The 20500-nt window shown below is 43.9% G+C and overlaps 1 protein-coding gene across 4 annotated transcripts in view; it reads right to left on the bottom strand.

The window, feature by feature from the left end:
- Positions 1 to 310: 310 nt before the first annotated feature.
- spega (striated muscle enriched protein kinase a) overlaps positions 311 to 20500 on the bottom strand; it is a 59258-nt gene continuing 39068 nt past the window's right edge. For all 4 annotated transcript variants that reach the window (XM_075477547.1, XM_075477548.1, XM_075477549.1 and 1 more), the window contains 18 exons: positions 16533 to 16733; positions 16128 to 16185; positions 15953 to 16030; positions 15676 to 15848; positions 15507 to 15533; positions 15213 to 15365; positions 15047 to 15089; positions 14876 to 14941; positions 11710 to 14437; positions 11450 to 11620; positions 10114 to 10236; positions 9361 to 9525; positions 8517 to 9198; positions 8081 to 8320; positions 5380 to 5603; positions 4866 to 4941; positions 4536 to 4685; positions 311 to 1748 (listed from right to left, as the gene is read on the bottom strand). In XM_075477547.1, coding sequence (XP_075333662.1) covers positions 1520 to 1748; positions 4536 to 4685; positions 4866 to 4941; positions 5380 to 5603; positions 8081 to 8320; positions 8517 to 9198; positions 9361 to 9525; positions 10114 to 10236; positions 11450 to 11620; positions 11710 to 14437; positions 14876 to 14941; positions 15047 to 15089; positions 15213 to 15365; positions 15507 to 15533; positions 15676 to 15848; positions 15953 to 16030; positions 16128 to 16185; positions 16533 to 16733 — 5587 coding nt within the window. In that variant the 3' untranslated portion in view covers positions 311 to 1519. The remainder of the gene's footprint in view (positions 1749 to 4535; positions 4686 to 4865; positions 4942 to 5379; positions 5604 to 8080; positions 8321 to 8516; positions 9199 to 9360; positions 9526 to 10113; positions 10237 to 11449; positions 11621 to 11709; positions 14438 to 14875; positions 14942 to 15046; positions 15090 to 15212; positions 15366 to 15506; positions 15534 to 15675; positions 15849 to 15952; positions 16031 to 16127; positions 16186 to 16532; positions 16734 to 20500) is intronic.

Genomic DNA, 20500 nt, shown 5'->3' with positions numbered 1-20500 from the left:
ATATTGGACAACAGCGGTGGAGATTTTCATATAAAGGCTTTTATTTGTCGCCAGCTGTGTTTGACTGGCTCTGCTGTGCACACGACAATCAGCGTGAACGGAAAGCTGCCATCACACGCGTGAGGATGTTGCCCCGCCGTGCGAGTGTCTTTGCCCCATTTTCCAGCTTCAGTGTAAATGCATTTTAGTTGCAAATGCCTTTGAGTAGTTTGAATTCTATCCCGAATCAAGAGAAATTTAGATGTAGGAATGCGGGTGTGAAGCCAAGCATTTAGGATTCAAGGATCAGTATTGCACTTAAAGAAACATATTCCAATCGTATCAATGGTTTATTACATACTATCTCATAAAAACATTTTTCAACTTTTTCCACATATAAACACAGCAAATTGGTACATTTACAAATGTTTGACCATCCAAATTCATACAAAAAGAACACTGTGATAAAGCAGCACACAGGACGTTCTAGTATTACAATGACTTCATGTAAGTACTGTGTGTATGCCTGAATAAACGGACAGTCATCTCGCAGTTATTCTAATGTCCAAATACTGTCGCGAAACTTTTTACCTTGGAACCAATGGAAACATTTACAAGATCAATAGTTTTTTTGGACCTTAATCCGATTGAGGCACTAACTGGATGGCCGTGATTTTCAACAACCAAAGACCAACCGATGTTTAATACTGACTAAGTCACAGCAATTGACCAGTGTTTGACCTTTCTGAGGAAAAAAAAAAAAACGTTATCTACATTATGAACCATTTGTCATAGCTGTGTTACAGTTAGCGTTGAGGATTAACCACAGAAGAAGTTGTACAGCAATTCCTATCACACCCTGAAAATAGTTCACAGACGCTCTTTCGATTTTTTTATTTTTTTTTGCCTTACTGCTAATTGAAGTGGATCAAAAATCCTCGTGCACACGCACACACATGCAAATAAATTAACATGAAAAAAGTAAACAAATTTCCCAAGAAAAAAAAAAAAAGAGACTATTTTTGGTTTTTAATGTTAAAATGTGACTGAATGAAACAATATGTTGGCAACTTAATTCATGATCCATTCCCATGAGTTGCTAACTACAAAAAGGGAGTGACGGGACGCCTTTTTTTTGCAGTAAAAGTACTAATGACGCTTAATGACAACGCGTTCCAGGTTAATCGTGCAGACTGGAGACCAGTGGTTATCTAAAGCAAACATTAATGTGCAACTTCAGAACCCACAACAGAGCATCGCTTCATGAGCGGGTCTGAACGCCATCAATTCAACAAACACATAAGCATGGCGTGCACTTTTGATTCTCCTCAAAATCCTCTCGAATTTTTCCCAAAATCAAAACACAGACTCTGCAATATCAGCTATTGCTTGTGCTCGGGGGTTTCAAACAGTGCCTCGGAGCAGACGGGGGTCCACAGAGGAGTTCTAAAGACGCAAAAGCACCGTTGCTTCGCTTTCTTTTGGGAAGCTCTACAAACTCTTGTTCGGCCCTGCAGGTTTTTTTTCCCCCGCCTTCGTCTCACTTTGGGCTGGGAACATGCGGTGCGGTCCCAGACTGGGCTGGGCCCTGGTAGGTGCGCAGCAGCACCTTGTGCTTGGTAGCGCTCTCGGTGCGACGGCTTTGCTGTTCCACCAAGAACTCCTTGAGTCGGTTCGAGGTGAAGGTGAGAGTCTGCCTCCGGAGCTTCATCAGGTACGAGTCCTGTAGCCAGGCAAGCGTGAAGCAGTCGCGTGTCGTTGGACGGGCCCTGAAAACACACAAATGTGAAGAATTTGTTTGGGGGTTTTTTTGCTTCTTTTTTAAAAGATTCTCTTGGGCCTTGTACAAATGAACATGGGTGTTTTAACAAACAAGGTTGGTGACTTGCGTACATTTAAGTGCAAATTTAGCACTGGCACTATCTTGCTGACATCTCCCGTTGTTGTGTCAACAAAGGGGACATCACAAAAATATACCGACATATACCACGGAGATAACGACACACATTCTTACGCAGGAAGCCAGACTTAAGGCTGATTTATGGTCGCCTACGGAGAGCCCTCTCCGTCAACGGAGACCCTCCCGGAGACGCTGTGATGCGTCGGCCAAAATTCCTATTGATCCGTCGAGACGACAGAGACCGCAAGGGTTGTGATTGGTCGGCTAACAACATCATTTCCGGAATCACTTTTCCAGTTTAGCGCCTTTAGCCGCGTTTCCACTATGCAGTCCGGTACGGGTCGGTTCAGAACGGTTCGCTTATTTCAGTGTTTCCATTACCACAAAAGCGTACCGGTCCCATGGGACCCGTTACCATTTCTGTAACCCTTCTGCTTGGGGTACCTAGCACACAGTACCGGTTCCAGGCTCTGCTCTCCGTTGTTGGTGAGGAGGCTGTGCAGCGGGAGCTCGATGGCGCTGTGCGAAACGAAAAAGTTTTCCAGCTGATTGCCGCAAAAATGGCTGAGAGTGGTTTCAACCGGACCGCGAGCCAGTGTCGCATTAAGCTGAGGAAGCTTGGAGGTGGTTCGAAATTGTGGATGTTATTTGTTATTTGCTGTTATTTGCTATTTATGCTTCGGCACGCAATCCTCCCACCCCTGAGGGTCCCCTTTGTACAGTGGGAACGCAAGCTGACCCCAAAGCGACCCGACCCGTACGTACCGCTCCGAACCGACCCGTAACAGGTTGCAAACGAGGCTTTCCTCTCAGAACAACAACACCGCCATTTTTGAAACAGTTTACTGTGTGCCGGTCAACATTTGGTCAAAATTATTTGCATTTCAAAATCAATAAGCTCCAACTCCAACAACAGTCTTTCTCTCTCGCTCGCCATCGTTCACTGTGAGGAGTGGAACGGAGCCGGAAGGTAAACAATCAATCAACAGCCCCTTTCACACTGATGAATAACCCACGTTTAATCCGCGAATTTAGCGTGTCCGCTGTTGCGTTCACACTGCCGACCTGGGCTGCCGTGTCAACTCGACTCGCCTTTCGACCCGCGTCGGACCCTAGTCTTTTTGCCGAGCCGAGTTTGGTGTGAACGCAATTGACGCGGGTCGGACGTGGGTGTGGCGTGACGTGAGGAGTTTAAAAGACAGAATGGACAGCTGATTCAGAACAACAGCGACAGGTGAGGACAAGTTTTACTCTGTTTTAGCCTACATGATTTACATGATTTTATGATTTTATGATGTTGATTTTATTTTTTGATTTTAGTTCAACTGTGTAAGCACTTTGAGATTTTGCTATGAAAAGTGCGGTACAAATTAAATTGATTATTATTATTATTATTACATCAAGTTTGAGACATTTTTGAAGATGGCCAACTGGGAAGACAAGGAGGTCCGCGAGCTCCTCAGCTTCCAAGCAGAGGACGTTATTTACCGCCACATTTCGGGGACTATAGTGCTCTTGTATTCTCCGCATATGTTCTTCGGCGGCATCCCACGTTGTAACCATCCACACCCCGTAAAATAACATCTCCATGAACTGCATATACAATTGCAAAAACGAGTTCTCAAGGTGTCCCGCCATCGTTTATTTGAAAAATTTGATGCAGACAGGTGTATTTAACCCTACCTCCGACGCATGGCTTGTGCCTACGTCATTGTACACGCCCAGCATTTTATGTGTTTCGTGTGACGCTCTGCCACTAGGCAACGCCCCCTGAACTCGGCTTCTGGCGACACGGGTCACCAACACGCCAAGCGTTCACATTGCTCGACGCGGGTTGAAGGTGCAATTTGGACCCGCTAAGGTAGCGGGTCTCAGTGCGAAAGGGGCTTTAGACTTTCACAATAGACGTTGCAAGATTTGGTCGTTTAACGTAGCGACGCCTACTGATCGGGAGGTGAATTGCCTTGCGTAGCCGACAGCCAGACAGAGAACTTCGAAAGGACGGAGAGCTGACGGATAGCGACGGAGAAGTATACTGAGGGCTTTAACGTTTTCACCAGTGGTGCACAGATCCGAATCCAAATCGATTTCCTAAATTTTGGGCGATCAGCCAATACTTGCATGTGAAAATGATCTTATCCACCGATCTTATCTGCCTCCGCAAAGGTCTGAAAATCAGCCACCCTTTTTCTCTGCCGTGAGAGAGGGCTGACGACCAGGTCACGTCTGCATGTGCGCGGTCACCCGGAGCACGGTCAACCAGCCATGTCGTCAGTTTGGCAGTATAATGCGGTGTTTTTTTAATTTATTATTTATTGGTGGTTTAAGCTATTTTGTTAAGTTTGTCCTCAACTGACCTCAAACCTTGTAATTTTGTGCACTTTATTTTTAGTAAGAGGCTCAAAACAGGTCTGCAGTCTAACCTAAAAAAAAAAAAATCGGCATTGGCATCGGTCAGGCTTTTTAAAAGATCGGTGATTGGCCATAAAACAATGCAATCGGTGCACCCCTAGCTTTCACCCTTGCCCGAGTTGCCGATAAAAATTAGTTTTCTCCGTTTTCATCCGGACAACAGGCGGAAAAATGCGTAGATAAATCTACATTTGTTCAATACCCATGCTCGGATGAACAGGACCTAAGCTACAGTAGCGGTCACCATGGGTAGCTGCTCAACATCTTCTTCAGAAAGGCTGAGGCACTTTGGGACACATTGGGGAACAGTTTGCTTGGGTCAAACTTTGCCGTCAGGATTTTGGATTCAGCTTTCTGAGGGTCCTTGTCTTCGAACGGCAGCCAACCACTTAGCCTGGTAGAGGGCAAAGAAGAAGAAAAAAACAGATCAAGGTTTGAAAAGTCCATTTTAAGATCAGTCAGTCATATTTTTGCAATATGAACTTCAAGTGTCTAACTCTGCTGCGCCAAAACCATCACCTTTGATCTTATGGGTAACGTTTACACAAGTAAGAGTGAATGAAGTGAAACGTACATGACGTGGGTCACAACTCCAACGGTCCAAATATCGGCGGGGGGACCAACGACTTCACCTTTCACCATCTCAGGAGCTTGTCAAAGAAGAAAACAATTCAGATCATTCAAACACTGTCCCCTGTCTGTTTTGATAGCAGATCTGCAGGATTTAAAAGGTATGGTGCGGAAAGGGCCCGTTTTTCATTTAGTTTATAACACATCAAGAGGTTTCTTTACAACGATATCAATACATTGTGTCCCCGAGCGCGTCCACCGTATTGGACAGTGAGTGGAAAGCATCATACGCGTCAGCAGAACAGAGTATGAAGCAGTAACTCTTGCTAACACTCGCAGTAAATGCTCTGATAGATTAACTGCTACTGTACGCTCAAACACCGTCTCGCCCGCTGATCTTCCAGATATTTTACTAAGGGGACTCTAGCGTGACTCTAACGTGAGTGAAAACAGCTTTAGAGTGTGAAAAACTTTTTTTTTGTGGAATATACTGTATGTGATCCTGGTGCTTCCCTCACCCATGTACTCCAGTGTTCCTGCTCCAGAGTCCTGTTGTTTCAGGTTGAGGGGGTTGAAGCTTTGAGCGCTGCCAAAGTCCACAATTTTGACAATGTTGAGGTTGGTCACCATGATGTTGTCGGGTTTAAGGTCCAAGTGGAGGATGCGGCGGCTGTGGAGGTACTCGACGGCCTGGAGAATCTGGACCAGGTAACCCACCACGTCGTCCTCAGAGTAGCGGAACCTTTGAGTGAGTGAGAAAGGTGAGCATTGTTTGACGGTTTTCCTCAGATAATAAATACAGAATTAGCAACCGTCTGTGCCGATGGCAGTCAATTTTCTGAATAGAATTATGACTCGAGAAGTCTCACTGTCAGATGTATTTCTTAAAGCACCACACGCAAAGTTTGTGAACCTTAAAACCACGTTCTTCTGATTTGTTTTGACCTTCGTTTTGCACATTCCCGAAGCTGAAACCGCCCTGGAGCAGCCGTGGGCTGACAGCTCATAGCTTTGGTTTCCAGCCTGGCACAACACGACTTTTGCTTTACGGCAGCGTATCGCACACCGACAATAACAATACAATATACGTTTGCCGTAATGAATAAAGGAGAAAAAAAAGGAAAAAAAGAAAAGGACACAGCCACCATTATAGATGGGACAGATGTAGAGTTAGCTTTGTTGTTGATATCAGACAGTAATACCGAATTAGCTTTTTTGTTCTGAAGAGATTGCAATCATGATCATTTTTCCATCTGTTCGGTGCAGGCTTTGGATCAGAGGAGACTGAAAGGTTGATTCTAATTATAAATCAAATAAAACGTGTTTATATACTGCAGATGTTTACTTCAGGCTTCTGTACCACGACTAATGGGAAACACACGACACTTTAGCAGCAGTATGTTCATCCATGTTATTCATTAGATTCTAACCATATCATTATCATCTCTGCCTCATAGAAGATGCCTCAGTTCGCCACATCACTTCATTTCAAGCTGACGTGGAAATATATCTGTTCATATTTCAAAAGCCGTCTTGGAATTTTGAAGCATTTCAAGATGTTCTCCACTATCTCGCAGTATATGGCACTGTGATGTATACAGTGACCATCACATTGCACGTGTATCGATTTAATAAATAATTCCTTTCAAATCCCTCAAAAATGACAGTCAGAAAAAGGAAACTATTACATGGACAAAAAAAAAAAAGAGCATTTTATCTTTTTTGTTTTACTTTAGTGTGTGAGCATGTTTGTTCATAACATACAATGCCGGTTTGGCAATGGTATTATCCGGGACCTATCCCGGCCCAAACCATCGACCTAGGCTGCTTGGCCCATGAGGAAAATAGTTGTAACTAATTTTGGTCACTTATCTTATTCTTGCATTAATATCAATTCAACTGTAGTCTGCATAAATTCACCATTGCAGCGTAGCCGCCTGCTGCATCACAGCAGATTAAATAGGTTCTACCATGTAAGGGAATTCTCTCCTCCCAAATGTTTCAGATGGTTTGGCCCATGGCTCGTCTTTTAAATAACAATGGCGCGAAACAGAGCGCGTCAGTGATGGAGGGTAGAAAGAGGCCAGGTGGAACAGAGAGGGCTAAGCTAAAAAAAAGACAGGTGGCAGCCAAATGTGCCAAATCGACAGATATCTTCTCAAGACAAGCTGGTAGGTTACTGAGAGATATGGATAATAGGCCTGGTTGTGAATTTGATCAAATAGGCTATAACGTGGCGAACGTTTGCAATGTCAACTCAACTGTCATCTGACAGCTTTTGTTGTTAAATATGTAAAATCTCACAATTTATATGATTTAGAAGTGTATTCCTATACAGTATTCAAAGAAGAACCGAACACTTTCTTTACATTCCAGTTCTGATGAACAATTGCTTAACGCTTTATCACGCTTTATCTCCTCATCAACTGTAGCCTGCATTCCCACAGGCGCGCACATGTGGTTACTAACGCAATATTAAATAGGGGCGATCACATTTGTTGTTTGATATTTGTTATTAAATGCATCTCAAACATGCAATTAAAATAAATATAATTATTTAGAAGAACCGAACATGGTTGCATGGTTTGCGTAGGCAGGGACAGGGGCAGCGCCAGCACGTTGGGGTGTTTAGTTGCCTTTTTTAATTACTGGAGAGTCTGTACGCGCGTTCTATCCGCGGGAATCAGCATCATGTTTCATGTTCAAGCCTTCCCCTCCCATTTATTATAATGTGAGCTGAGCCCGCTCACGCCCGTGCAGGGAATAGACTGTTCTATTTTCAAGTTGCAATGAGCACTTATCCGGACACCGCGCGGGCACGACGCTTTGATGTGAAAGGAAGAATCTGTTTTCTTGTTGATTTCTATCCATTTCGGACTGAACACGAATGTTTTTTGTTTGTTTTATCTTTTTTCATGGACTCAAATTCCTCCTCCATATCAGAGTGGCCTGAATTTGAATTAAATTCCCGGACTGAGAAAATGGCCCACCCCGGCCCTGATAACATATATGAAAATATACAGCCCTATTCTTATAGGCTCCTGTAACATTTAAGGTGACTCCTTTTGTCAGCCTGTGCGAGTGCAGGGCTCAGTCAGAGTAATGTTTCTACGACAGTGGCGTTACATTCCACAACTGTAGCCAAAGAGCAAAAAAAGTTGCCAAATCTGCCAGTGATTAACTGTATTTTACATAGATTGCAATTGCTAACCATCCTACCTATCTATGAGGCTGTACAGCAGCTCTTTGCCAGTGCAATACTCTGCCACCAGCACTAGGTAGCGCGGTGTAACGTAGGCCTCGTGCAGAGCCATGACCTTCTCGTTGTGAAGGGATTTCAGGATCTCATACTCCTTCAGTACTTTCTGCTTGCTCTCCTGACCGTAGGGGACGATCTTTGCCATGTAGATTTTCCCTGTCGCGTTCTCTCTGCATTCACGGACCACTCCAAATCGACCCCTGAAAAACAGGAGGCAGAAACTCTATGGTTACAAAAAAAATGAAAAAAAGCGGGTGTACTCTGACGGATGGAAATCTGTTCATTTAGGTCTGAACAACAACTGATAAGAGGTAAATATCATCAAGGTCAACTCTGATTTTGTTTAGGATTTATAGCCATTATTGTTGTCCCATACAAGGTCCATATCTGCCTCACCTGGATTTCTCATCAAGGAAAGTATACGGTTTCTGCGGAACTCCCTGTCGTAGAGTAGTGGAGGGTGTGGTGCGTCCTGATGGAGTGCCTCTGGAGGGGGTGCTGGCACCCTCTCCAATCGGGCTTAGGCTTGAGGTCTGGAGTACTTGTGGGGAAAAGGACACCGCAGTTGGAACCACTCGAGCAGTGGCTGTAGGGATGTAGGTTGGGACTGAGGCCACTGCTGGTTTTGTGGGTGTTGAAGGTGGGGTTACAAGAGATTGTAGGGGTGATATGGGTGGGGTCTGGGTCATAGGGGTAACCACGTTGACTGGACTCTGGGGTTTAGGGAGCACAAAGGGTAGAGGAGCTTTGACTGTGGGTGAGGCAGGGAGTGTGGCGCTTATTTTAGGAGTCTCTTCACCTGCAGATGGCGAAGGAGGCTTTGCGGCAGGGCTGGAGGGCAGAGAGGATGGAGTCACCCCCATTTTGGAGGATGGAGATGGAGTCTGAAGAGGTAAGGCAGCAGGGGAAGCTGCGTCCTTTGGAGAAGAGGGGCTGGAGGTGATGGCAGAGACTGTTGTCCTGGTAGCATTATTCTGAACTGGTCTGAGCGCAGGGACCGTCGCCGAGGAGATGAGCACTGGTTCGGACGGGGCTGGGACCGTCTTTACAACAGCAATCGCAGGTGAAGCTCCTCCAGCTGTTTGACAGATAAAATACATTCAGGAATTACTCAATATGCTTATCAATAGAGCTCATCTAACTCAATGCTACTTTAGATAATATAATAACAATACCACGAATAGTGGCACGATTACTGTATGACAACTTCCAGTGATTTCCTCTGAGCTTTTTCTGTTACCTGTGGAGTCCAGGGTGACCGGAGCAGAGCAGTTGCTGTGTGGCCCCTGTCCAGCCTTGTTGACACAGGAGACTTGGAACTTAAAAGTCCCACATCGTGGCAGGTCAGTGACGTTGTAGTAGCAGTCAACAATTCCAGTAGCTACAGTTACCCACTTAGAATCACCTGGAGAACATTGGGGAAAAATAAAGCAAGATTCATGTAGTGTCCAGAGGGGGTTTTATGGAAAGATCATACACGATGAGTCAATGCAATAGTTTTTTTTTGTTTTTTTTTTGGTCCTCTCTGGATGTCTAAAAAAAAAAAAGAAGTTATAATTCACAAATCAAACACTAGATGGCAGTGTCAACAAACCCATGAGCTGATGATCCGGACAAAAAGAATTCAAACAGAAATTGGGCAGTGACACAACTAACATGAGGACTGAAAGATTAAACGCAAGTGAAGCCAGAAGTCCAGAAAGTTAAAGAAATTATTCATAAATTCTTAGTTCGTCATCAACCAGATTATGAGGTAACGATGATTCGTTTCACATAATGACAGAAAGCTCCGACACCAACACTACAGCAGTTTTATTTGGGACTGATCTTATCTCTTATCTCCTCTCAGACCCTGACAGAATTTATTGTCCTAATAAATGGCCTCACTGTGATAAAATGACACAAGGGGGAAAGCAGTTTTAAAGCCCCCACAGAAAGCATGCAGCAAATAATTCGGCAGCTTCTTAAACGGAAACACTTCTGACTCACTCACCCTCTGTTTTTCTCTCCAGAGAATAGCTGCATGGAGATTTCGTGTCCGCAGGTTTCCACAGCACCAGGGCTGTGTTGTTGTAGGTCTGAGCTACTTCAGGGGTCCCTGGTTGTTTTGGGACACCTTGAGAAGTGAAATGGAAGAAAAGAGTTAAGTATACATTTTGAAAAGAGCATGTTTTCTGCTTCTTATCTTCGTTTTAAGATATTTTCATTTATATATGCGGTGTTTTAACAATAGTATTTTCTGTGGTTATAAGGACGTGTCCACTTATTGCTTCCACTGCAGTATAGATGGTTTTTACTAGTGCGATTACAACTTTTTGCGGGCATTTGTGGCTATATTAGTCAGGCTATTCGTTCATACCCTGACATTTCAGCTTGACCATATGCGAGAAAGAGCTGTTTCACCCACAGGCCGTTATGAAAGCTGATCTTGCTTCTGTGTTGCACTGATTGTATTTTGCGTTTGATATTTTGATAACAGAGTTTTTCTTTTGCTTAATCATTGCCGCTGATGATTAATGCTTACTTTTTGTAACATGATAGTATAATCATTCACTGTGTATATATATATATATATATATATATAAATATATATATAAATATATTCATATAAATCGTAATTTTCTCCAGGCCAAAGGTACAGAAAGCACCCAAATAACTGAGTTTTGTTCTCATTAAGTGTTTCATATCCCAAGAGGCAACACTTCAGATGGGGTAAGCCTTTTTTTTTCTCCCACAGATTTGAACTGATTATTGAAGGACATATGACCAGGAAATAAGCTTTAAAGCTACCAAAGGGCAGTTCCTTCAATACAATCAAAAGCACCTGACATTTGAGAATTCGATTTCCCACCAAAGCCCCAAAATTCTCTGAATTATTGTTGCAATTGCAAGCAACCTTGGCAGAATCTAAACATTTCTGCTATCTATTGTACACCCCTTTGTGCTAAGCCATGACTTGATATGACCTGATACAGTTGACTTCAATCACCATCAATTGCCAAAGTGTCATTAGTAATTATTAGATGATGAGAACTCCATTAAGTTAATCTGCCGTGAAGCTCATCTTTTGACATTGATATTGATTTCAGCTGTATTAATATTATACCACTCACGCTGCCATTAAAGTTCAGTAATGTTAAAAATGACTGCAGTCTGTGTACTGTACTGTGTGTCTTTGAAAGGTAAACGAGCAGCTGCGCTTGTTTCAGAGGAGTTCTCTATATTTGCAGCCGGGCTGGAAAAAAAATTCCTAATTCTCATTTTTAGTGTTCGGTAGCTTGACAAATTAACTAAAAATGAAGCGGCCATGGACAAAGTAAACCACTTACAGGCGATGGAGAGTGTACAAGAGGTAGTGATGGTGGCTATGGGATTCGTAGCTATGCATTCATAAACTCCAGCATCCCTGTGGCTGGACCTCTGAATTGTGAGAAGCTGCCTGCCGTCTGGATGTGAGATCAGGTTCATCCGGTCATCTGTCAACTCCAATAATTTCCGATCTGAAACACAAAAAAATCCGAGAATTTTAGAAGCGGTGTTCGAGTGACTTTGTGTCGAAGAAATAGGTCCCTGCTGGAATCGAAGTTACCTTTCATCCATGTGATTTCCGGATGCGGACTGCCAGCTGGAAGGCAGCTGAGAGTGACAGCTTCCCCCTCTAATAAGACGTGGTCTTTCAATTTAATGTGGAACACGGGGGCAAAATCGGAAGCAGAGCGGATAAACTGCTGGCTTTTTGTCAAACCCTCTTCTTTGGGGACGGTTGAGGATAAATCAGACTGGGAAGGAGCTTTGTCTTTCTTGCCCCGCGTCAAGCCCCACCTGTCCCAGCGCGATCGCCTGTCACTTTCTGCCGCTTTTTCGGAATGGGTGCTGGACATAGATTCGATAGACTCCTTGGATGTAGCAGCGCCAGTTTGCTTTGCCAGTTGATTCTCAGGGATGCCCATTCCTTTAAGTCCACGACCCTCTGATTGGGAATGACGGTGGCGAGCAAACAGCGGCGTGCTCTTACTCTCGCCGTCTCCTTTTCTCTCCTCTGACTGACTGCGGATCTTTGTGGATATTCCTGCCACTGTGTTCTCGAACTTCTGCCGTATTGCTAGAACAGGGGACTCTGGGACCTTCTTTAAATCCTTCTCTTTCAAAGAGAGCTCTTTTTGACTCCCCCCAGTTTCTTTCGCCTTCCGCTCCTCTGATTGATTCCTTATTTTGGCAGAAATTCCAGCCACTTTGGACTCAAACTTGCGCCTCATGGCAGAAACTGATGACTCCTCAGCTTTGTTTTGCTCTCTCTCACCCAGCTGCCTCTGTGCCCCCGCACCATTCAGCTCCTTTGTATCCAGAGACTTACTACGACCAATGGCCCATGAAACTCTCTTATTTACAGCAGCTTCCTGTTGGTTCACTTGCTTTTCCTCCTTTGGTTTCTCACCTTTCTTCTCAGTGGATGTGGACCGCTTGCCCCGCAAAGAAAACCGCCCAATTAGACTAAGGCCAGTGTCTTGATCTACTTCTCTTAAATCTTGAACAGATTTGGATTTTTCTGGTAGTCCTTTGGATACCATTTCAAGGGGAGACCCTCCTGGCCCCGGCCTGTAAATCTCCTCGCTCCCATCAACCACCTTGCGGCTTAATACAGGGGATTTCTCCTCTGATTTGTTTCTGGTCAGTTTGCGGAGGCCGCGGGTCAAAGACGATTCCCGCTTCTTAAACCTCGCTTCGAAGACCTCCTCTGAATCAATGTCTTTGATGTCTGATCTGAGCACGGGAGGGCGAGGGATGGTGAGGAGATCGGGGTTGGATGAAGAGGAAACAGAACCTGAAGATCGGTCACCGGTTGCTATTTTGGCAAAAACTGCCGGATGTTCTGATGAGGCAGGTGCATCAGTAGACTTTACATCACTTGGCTTGACTGTCGACGGAAGATCTTTGGATTGGGATTTGACAGATGTCCTACACGGCTCTTCAACAGCTTGAGTGACACCTGCATATGCAAATGATTGCTTCTTCCTCTGTGTTGTTTCCTCGTCTTTAATTTCCTTTTCCTTTAGATGTGAGACCCGATTGTCTTTCCTCTCTTCCTCTCCATCATCCTCCTCTATTACAATTATAGGAGTGATAACAGAGGGGGATCTAGATTCCGGTTCTACTTTTTCTCCCTTTTCTAGCTGAATTTTGGTCCTTTTCTCTGCTATTACATCTACGTCCTCGTATTCTTTCACATTATTCTGTTTTTGCTGTTGGTCCAACTTTTCTGGTGCTGGGAATAGAAAGGAAGTTCTGTCTCTAAGTGAGGTGGGTTTAGACTCCAACGTTGCTTGTTCAGTCAGTGCAGACATTGAGGTTGCCTCCTGGAGCGTCTTCCCTTCTGTGCAAGTATTGCCCACAGAGGGAATCTCTAAAGGGGCACCAAACCTGCGGTGCAGGGGCATGGGCTCAGAATCGCCCTGAGTGAAGGAGACGCTTTTGCAAAATACTTTGGTCTTTGGCGCGTCCTCTCCAGCCATTTCAGAGGATGCTGCTCTGGTGAGTGTTGACGGCCCTGCTCGGGATCTCCTCAAATTCCGATCGAGAGACCCTGTCTGCCTCTCATCATCCATGCCCAGTGTTTCAAACAAGGGCCCTCGCAAGCCACTCATCTTTTTATCTATGCTCCCTCCCCTCAGCAGTCGCTGTCTCATCACTTCAAGTTTTAGGGCATAATCCTCCTGGCTTAACTTTGTAGCCCCTGGACTTGGGCTGCGATTGGGTAGTTCCATAGAAACAGCCTTTTTCAGGCTATTTTTATTACCCTCTGAATCCTCATCTGCATTTCCATCTTCTGGGCCAATGTGAAGAAGCAGTGCTGAATCAGCAGAGCTGCCTCTTCTCATGGTAGCTCGCCTGGATTTTGTCTGCAATTCATTGCACTCGACACTTGATCCTTTCGGAAGAGCAGCTCGTTTTCCCATTCTTTCCTCATTTTGAGTTTCCTCTTCCTCTTTCATCTTTTGCTTAGCCTCTCCTCTAGAGTCTGCTACGTCCACGTTATCCTTTCTCCTTGTCCTATCAGCAACAGCACCTGGCTGTTTGGCACTTTCATCCCCTGGGATCTCATTAAGGGAGACTCTAGAACCAGAGAAGACCATGGATAATGGCATGGGAATGAAGGGAAGTTCATCCACATCTGCATCTGAGTCGGACGAGGAGGACGGTGGTGGGGAGCCCTCTTTTAAATTCCGTGCAACGGCAATTGAGACATGGCTCGATGAGTCATTCAGGAGCTCCGGGATGGACCGCATCACCATCTTGGATTTGTAGCTGATGAGGGAACGCTGAAAATTTGTTCAACAAAAAACAATTTTGGATTACTTCATCTTTTGTTGTTGTTATAACAGTAAAACTGACAGCATGGGTTGTAGGACCTGTCTTTGCAACCTTTCTTCATATGTTTAATGTTGGTCTGACAAAAACTTTGGTATCATTGTAAAAATCCATATGCCACTCGATGTGAGAACATCTAGTCTACCTAATAACAAACTATCTCTCAATTATAAACATACCTTCATATAATGTAAAGGCTTTAATTAGTATTATTTCATTGTAGTTTCGTATAATTTGTTCCTGAAACAACTGAATTAAAGCCTTAACATAACCCTGGACCACATACAGTGTTCCTTTAAAAAGTCCATATCTGTACCAGACTTTGGAGTCTTCACATTGTTGATTTACAAACACTGCATGCTCACGATCTGTTCAACTGCACGACTTACCTGCCACCGCCTTCTAGAAAGAACCTGCTTTAGCGTAGCTGTGCTGATGCTCTTATTTGTAGGTGACTGCAAGACAAAGGGGAGTTATCATCGACCCAATCGGAATGTCGATCGATCCAATGACGACTGAATTTCAAGGCAGGCGGGTAGATTTTCTAAAGAATAGCTCACCTTGAACCAAGGATGACGAAGGCACTCAGTGGCACTCGGCCTCCTTGAAGAGGGGAAATGAAGCATTAAAAGAGCATCTCATAGTTTAGACTCTCTTGAGCGAAACACAGTTCAAGGTCAAACTAGATGTGTCTACATGTGTTTCATGAGCCATTAAGATACTTACAGTCTGTCCACCACTAAAAGCTTGATGACGAATCCCTTTGCTTCTTTGCAGAGGCCAGAAAACATGCTCTCCTCAAATGCCACGTTGTAGTTGCGGATGTTTAGGGCAGTGGCTCTGTCATTCTCCCCAGCAAAAGGAGACACTCCAGTCAGACTAGAGTAAAAGAGACGATCAAAAACCCAGCAGTTTTTTTTTTTCCCCTCTATGATGTGGTACAATGTGCTTGTTCTGTTATGTTGAAATGTGTTACGGAATGTGACAAAACGCTTCGGTAAAAAAGCGTACGTAACATACCAGAGGTAAGTGATGACACCAACGGGCCTGCAGGAGAGCATGACAGATGAATAACAAGCGGAATTGAAGGAAAGACGTCGAAAGATACGTCAAGCTAATTGTATTTGGTTGCTGAAAACAAAGTTGCGGAAAGCGTGGAGTTACTTCTCCAAGGGAACAGGTGGCTTACCAGATGTCTGTTGCAGTGGAAATGGGAGTTTGGTTAACAATCTCTGGCGCAACATATTCAGGTGTGCCATATTTGCAGTAGTAGTCCTCTGAAGCGTCCAACTTTATGGCATTTCCAAAGTCGCAGATGCGAATATGGTCACTCCCCGGGCTCACCAATAAAATGTTTTCAGGCTGGAGGGGGTTTACACAAAAAACAACAATGATGCTCTTAAAAGATTATTTCACTAAAAAACGATACATATGGACCAAGTGTTGAGGTTAAGATGGAGTGATACCTTTATGTCAACATGAGCTATACTTTTTTGGTGAAGATAGCGGAGACCCTCCAAAACCTGCTGAACGCTACTGCGGATCTGGAATTTGAAATATAGGAAAAAATAAAAGTATAAAGTCAGGTTACATAATGCTAGAACTGTGGTGCAGTCAGAAAAAAAAAAAAAGCACACAAACCTCCAATTCCATGACAGTTGTTTTCTTGGCCATTCTCTCCAGCAGCTCCTCGTGACATCTTCGCACAATGGTTTGAGGAAAAAAAAAAACCCACACAGCTTCAACTCTGACTGCATAGCCCCAAGCGGTGGGTGCGTGAAAAATTAATTATAAATGAGCAAACTCCCACACGTCCTACTGCTTGCTCATTCCGCTCAGCAGCAATGAGTCAGAAAGGAAAAGCCGGGTTGCTTCATTGATGCCTCCAAGCACTGCAGGAGACATCAGGACCAATGGTTTGGATTTTTGTCTTTGAGATGCGTCTCGTTTGACTTTAAAAATCTGACGCAGGCCCTCAAATGTATTGCTTTCATACAAGTACGACATTGTCCAACACTGAAAACAAAACTGCATCAAAAAGGATACAACTCTGTGATGAGTACCACGACATTCTTCTTCTCGAAGGCGTCATGAAAATAGAGGATCCTCTCGTTGTCCAGCTCAGACAGCAGATCCATTTCTCTCAGCGCTGAGGCTTTCCTCTTTCCCCGGGCAGAGATGAATTTGGCGGCAAATTCTGTCTTTCCCTTCTTGACGGTCACCCTCTTCACATAGGAGAATGCCCCCCTGCACCGGCAGTCACGCAGTAATGACATGGTTAGCTTTTCATCTAGTTGCTGATATCTATCAAATGGTTTATTCAAATTTCATTACAACTAAAACATTACAATGCTGCATCCAATAATCCATCCGTCCGTTTCCATTTCCATCGTGACCTTTCGGCATATTGTAAGTCAAATTACTCAAGAGGATGCAACTCCGAATGCGACTGTTAACTAACCAACACGGTCACGCCAGACATGTTCACAAGTCCAAGTCAAGTCTGAAGTCTTAGTGTGCGAGTCCAAGTCAAGTCTCAAGTCTTTGAGGACCAATAACAAGTCAAGTCTCCATTCTTAGACCCAAGTCCAAGTCAAGTGTCAAGTCTCAAAATGACTGAAGAAATTGTAGCTTATATTACGTTTTAAATAAACACTTGGCTAGCTAAACGTGGATGAGAACGAGTCAACCTGGAATTTTATGAGGTGTCCCTGAAATAGTAAAAGTAGGTTATTTTAAAACAGCAATTAGATTAACGTAAAGATAGATCCACGTAGACTTGGCTTAGCAATTAATACGGTAACTGTTAACCAAGGCTACTTAACCGAAGTCATTCCCAAATTCCACAGGCTGCTGCAGATAAATCAGCAACGCCGTGTACTGAACTATGAAGCTATGATCTGCATATAGTTTACACTGTTTACTTTGATTAGTTTACTAGCGGTACCTGTGATAAGCGCCAAGTTTCCCTTTCACATTACAAAGAGACTGACCTGTCCTTGTGCGTTTTTAGGTGCCTGATGAAAAATGTGACAACATATGGCACATTTCCAGATGAGCTTGATGTTGCCATGGTTACAGCAGTTTTGATATCAGTGGCTGGCTGCCCGTATGCATGAGGCTATGCTGCGCTCAGCCTGCCATCAGCCTTGTCATACATCGGAATGAATGAAATAAAGATCAGAAACAATAATTTCATGAAGAGAAGATTGTTTATGAGTCCCAGAGGGCAAGTCTGAAGTCAAGTCTCGAGTCTTCTGAGGGCAAGTCTGAAGTCAAGTCTCGAGTCTTTTTGTTTGTGCGACTTAAGTGCGAGTCGAGTCGAGTCATGCGACCCGAGTCCCCATCTCTGGGTCATGCTGAATTGTGCCTGTATGCACCCAGTGGGTGAGTGCTCCAGTGGAAACCACAGACCTTATAGTGATTTGTGTACCACTCATGGGCATAAATAATGAATATATATTTATATATATATAAAAAACTAATGCAACTGCAAAAGGGCAATTACAGATATGTATGGTTATAGATTTGTGTAGAACTACGCAGTAACATTCCAAGAGAAGAAAGCAAGCGGCATACCAAAACAATAGCAGGTTTGAGTAAAGCACTATAAATGAGTTAGCGAGGCCCGAATCTAAATGATTCAGTTGGCACAGACAGCTGCACTGTGCACATCCGTGTCCTGCAATGCCACTCTGTAGGATTTTATCTAAGGTGTTTTGAAGTTGAACCTTTCCACCCGCTTGCGAAGTTCCCTTTTATCATCGTGACACCGAATGTCTGGTAATATCAATAAAATAGATGAATGAAAAGATGATGGTGCATCTGCTAATGGCTCGTGGGGTCCATTTTTGAGCAGGATTAAAGGCACAATGTGCGATTTTTATGTCATTTTGAAGTGTATTGCATACAAAAAACACCTATACATACCATAAGAGTGTGCAGAAATAATCCTACTGGCATGTCCTAACCAAAGTTTATACGCAGCATAGCTGAGTTTTACTGCAGAATTAGCAGGCTAAACTGATAGCGCCGGACCGGCAGTTTTTCTGGCCAGGAGGTGGCGATATAGAGTAAAATCTACCTCCGTTCAACCCCAGGCAGTAGAAGAAATCGCTGGTCTGGCGATGGCCCCGCCCCCGCCGGCCCACCCCGCCCCCACCCCACTCACTCCTCCTCAGAGCAGGTGCTAGCACAGCCAGTATTATAGAATCTGTGGTGCTAGTGGCTTCAGAGAGGCTAACGAGATGGCAGATGCTAGCGGGGTGGGCCGGCGGGGGCGGGGCCAGCGCCAGACCAGCGATTTCTTCTACTGCCTGGGGTTGAACGGAGGTTGATTTTACTCTATATCGCCACCTCCTGGCATAAAAATCGCACATTGTGCCTTTAACAAGCCACACTATGTTCATTCTTGGTCGTCAATCATCATTGTAATCACACCCCTTAGTGATGTCACCACTGTGACATCTAGGATGTATCTACATCTACAATGTATTTTGCCAAACAACATGAGGTTAAGCAACTATGTAAAGGAGAATCCATAAGGAAAAGAACTATAGAGTTGCAATAATCTGACAGTACTTTGCCATGAGATGACGGATGCTGTTGATGCGGCTCTGCTGTATTGAAAATACACCTAATATGAACTATAAAACCTAACTTGACTCTGTGTTTTTCTTCATCTGTTGTTTCATTTAGCCGAAACCTGAAAACATCCCCCAAAGCAACGAGGTTGGAAATTGTCTCCAGTACTTTTTTTTTGTTGTTGAATAAATTTCAAGAAATTACAACTCTACAACTTAACTTAAAGGGGAACTGCAGTATTTTCAACATTAAGCCTCTTTTATGAGTCGTCTGCAATGTTTTAGAACCCCCCTCACCGCTTTTTTGATGTTTACTGCCGTCTCCGGTATTTGCCTAATTTTGATTCTTCTCAACCTGCTTCAGAATGGCAAGTCATGCGCATGTCCAAAAAGGTCCGTAAAAGCACCATAAACGTCCGTTTTCAAAATCATCAACTCACCGGAGTGGTTACTGGTGTGCACTGGTAATCCATATCAAATTTCGTTGCGAAAAGTTGCTTCTGTCGTGTTTTATTTGGCAGCTCGTTCATGCTCGAACTATTTTCTTAGCGGTGGCGGAGTAATATCAACGAACATCCAGTACAAAATGTCAAATAAAACACGACAGAAGCAACTTTTCGCTACGAAATTTGATATGGATTACCAGTGCACACCAGTAACCGCTCCGGTGAGTTGATGATTTTGAAAACGGACGTTTATGGTGCTTTTACGGACCTTTTTGGACATGCACATGACTTGCCATTCTGAAGCAGGTTGAGAAGAATCAAAATTAGGCAAATACCGGAGACAGCAGTAAACATCAAAAAAGCAATGAGGGGGGTTCTAAAACATTGCAGACGACTCAGAAAAGAGGCTTAATGTTGAAAATACCGCAGTTCCCCTTTAACATTAAATGTCTGCACAAGGTCGCCATTTTCGTAAAGATTTCTATCTGCTAGAAGGAATAAGAAAAGGTTTTTGGCTTCCATTTAGATACTTTATAAATTCAATTACCCTTTAAGTTGAGACTCAAAAGAAGCCATTGCTTAATACAACAGCTAAAAGAAAAACGTCTTCCATGACAGTAACAATGAAGGAGATAAGTGGCGCGATAAAGGAGAAGAAAGCCAAATAAAAAAGCCATCCTATGGACAGCAGTAGGTGTTGTGTCGATGGTAATGGGGAGGTTTCGCTACAGACGAAATAAAAGCAAACAGCACTTAAAACAGGACCGTGTCGGCACAGACTAAACGAGAAGAAATGACACAGGACTGTGTGTGGAGGCAATACAAAATATCTAAATGTACTTCGAGAATGAGCTCGCAGATTTCTCAGCTTTCACTTGCGGAATCAATGAAAATCTCCATTCGTAGATCGACTCTGTTCACAGTCTTGCCCTTTCCCTCTAATTTATTAAAGCAGAGAGAGGAGAATTGTATAATCAAGTTTTAT

The sequence above is a fragment of the Odontesthes bonariensis genome, chromosome 11 (genome assembly GCF_027942865.1).
Source record: "Odontesthes bonariensis isolate fOdoBon6 chromosome 11, fOdoBon6.hap1, whole genome shotgun sequence".
In the NCBI taxonomy this organism is placed as follows: domain Eukaryota; kingdom Metazoa; phylum Chordata; class Actinopteri; order Atheriniformes; family Atherinopsidae; genus Odontesthes; species Odontesthes bonariensis.
The sequence above is the reverse complement of the archived record's forward strand: the minus strand, read 5'-3'. Positions and strand labels throughout refer to the sequence as shown.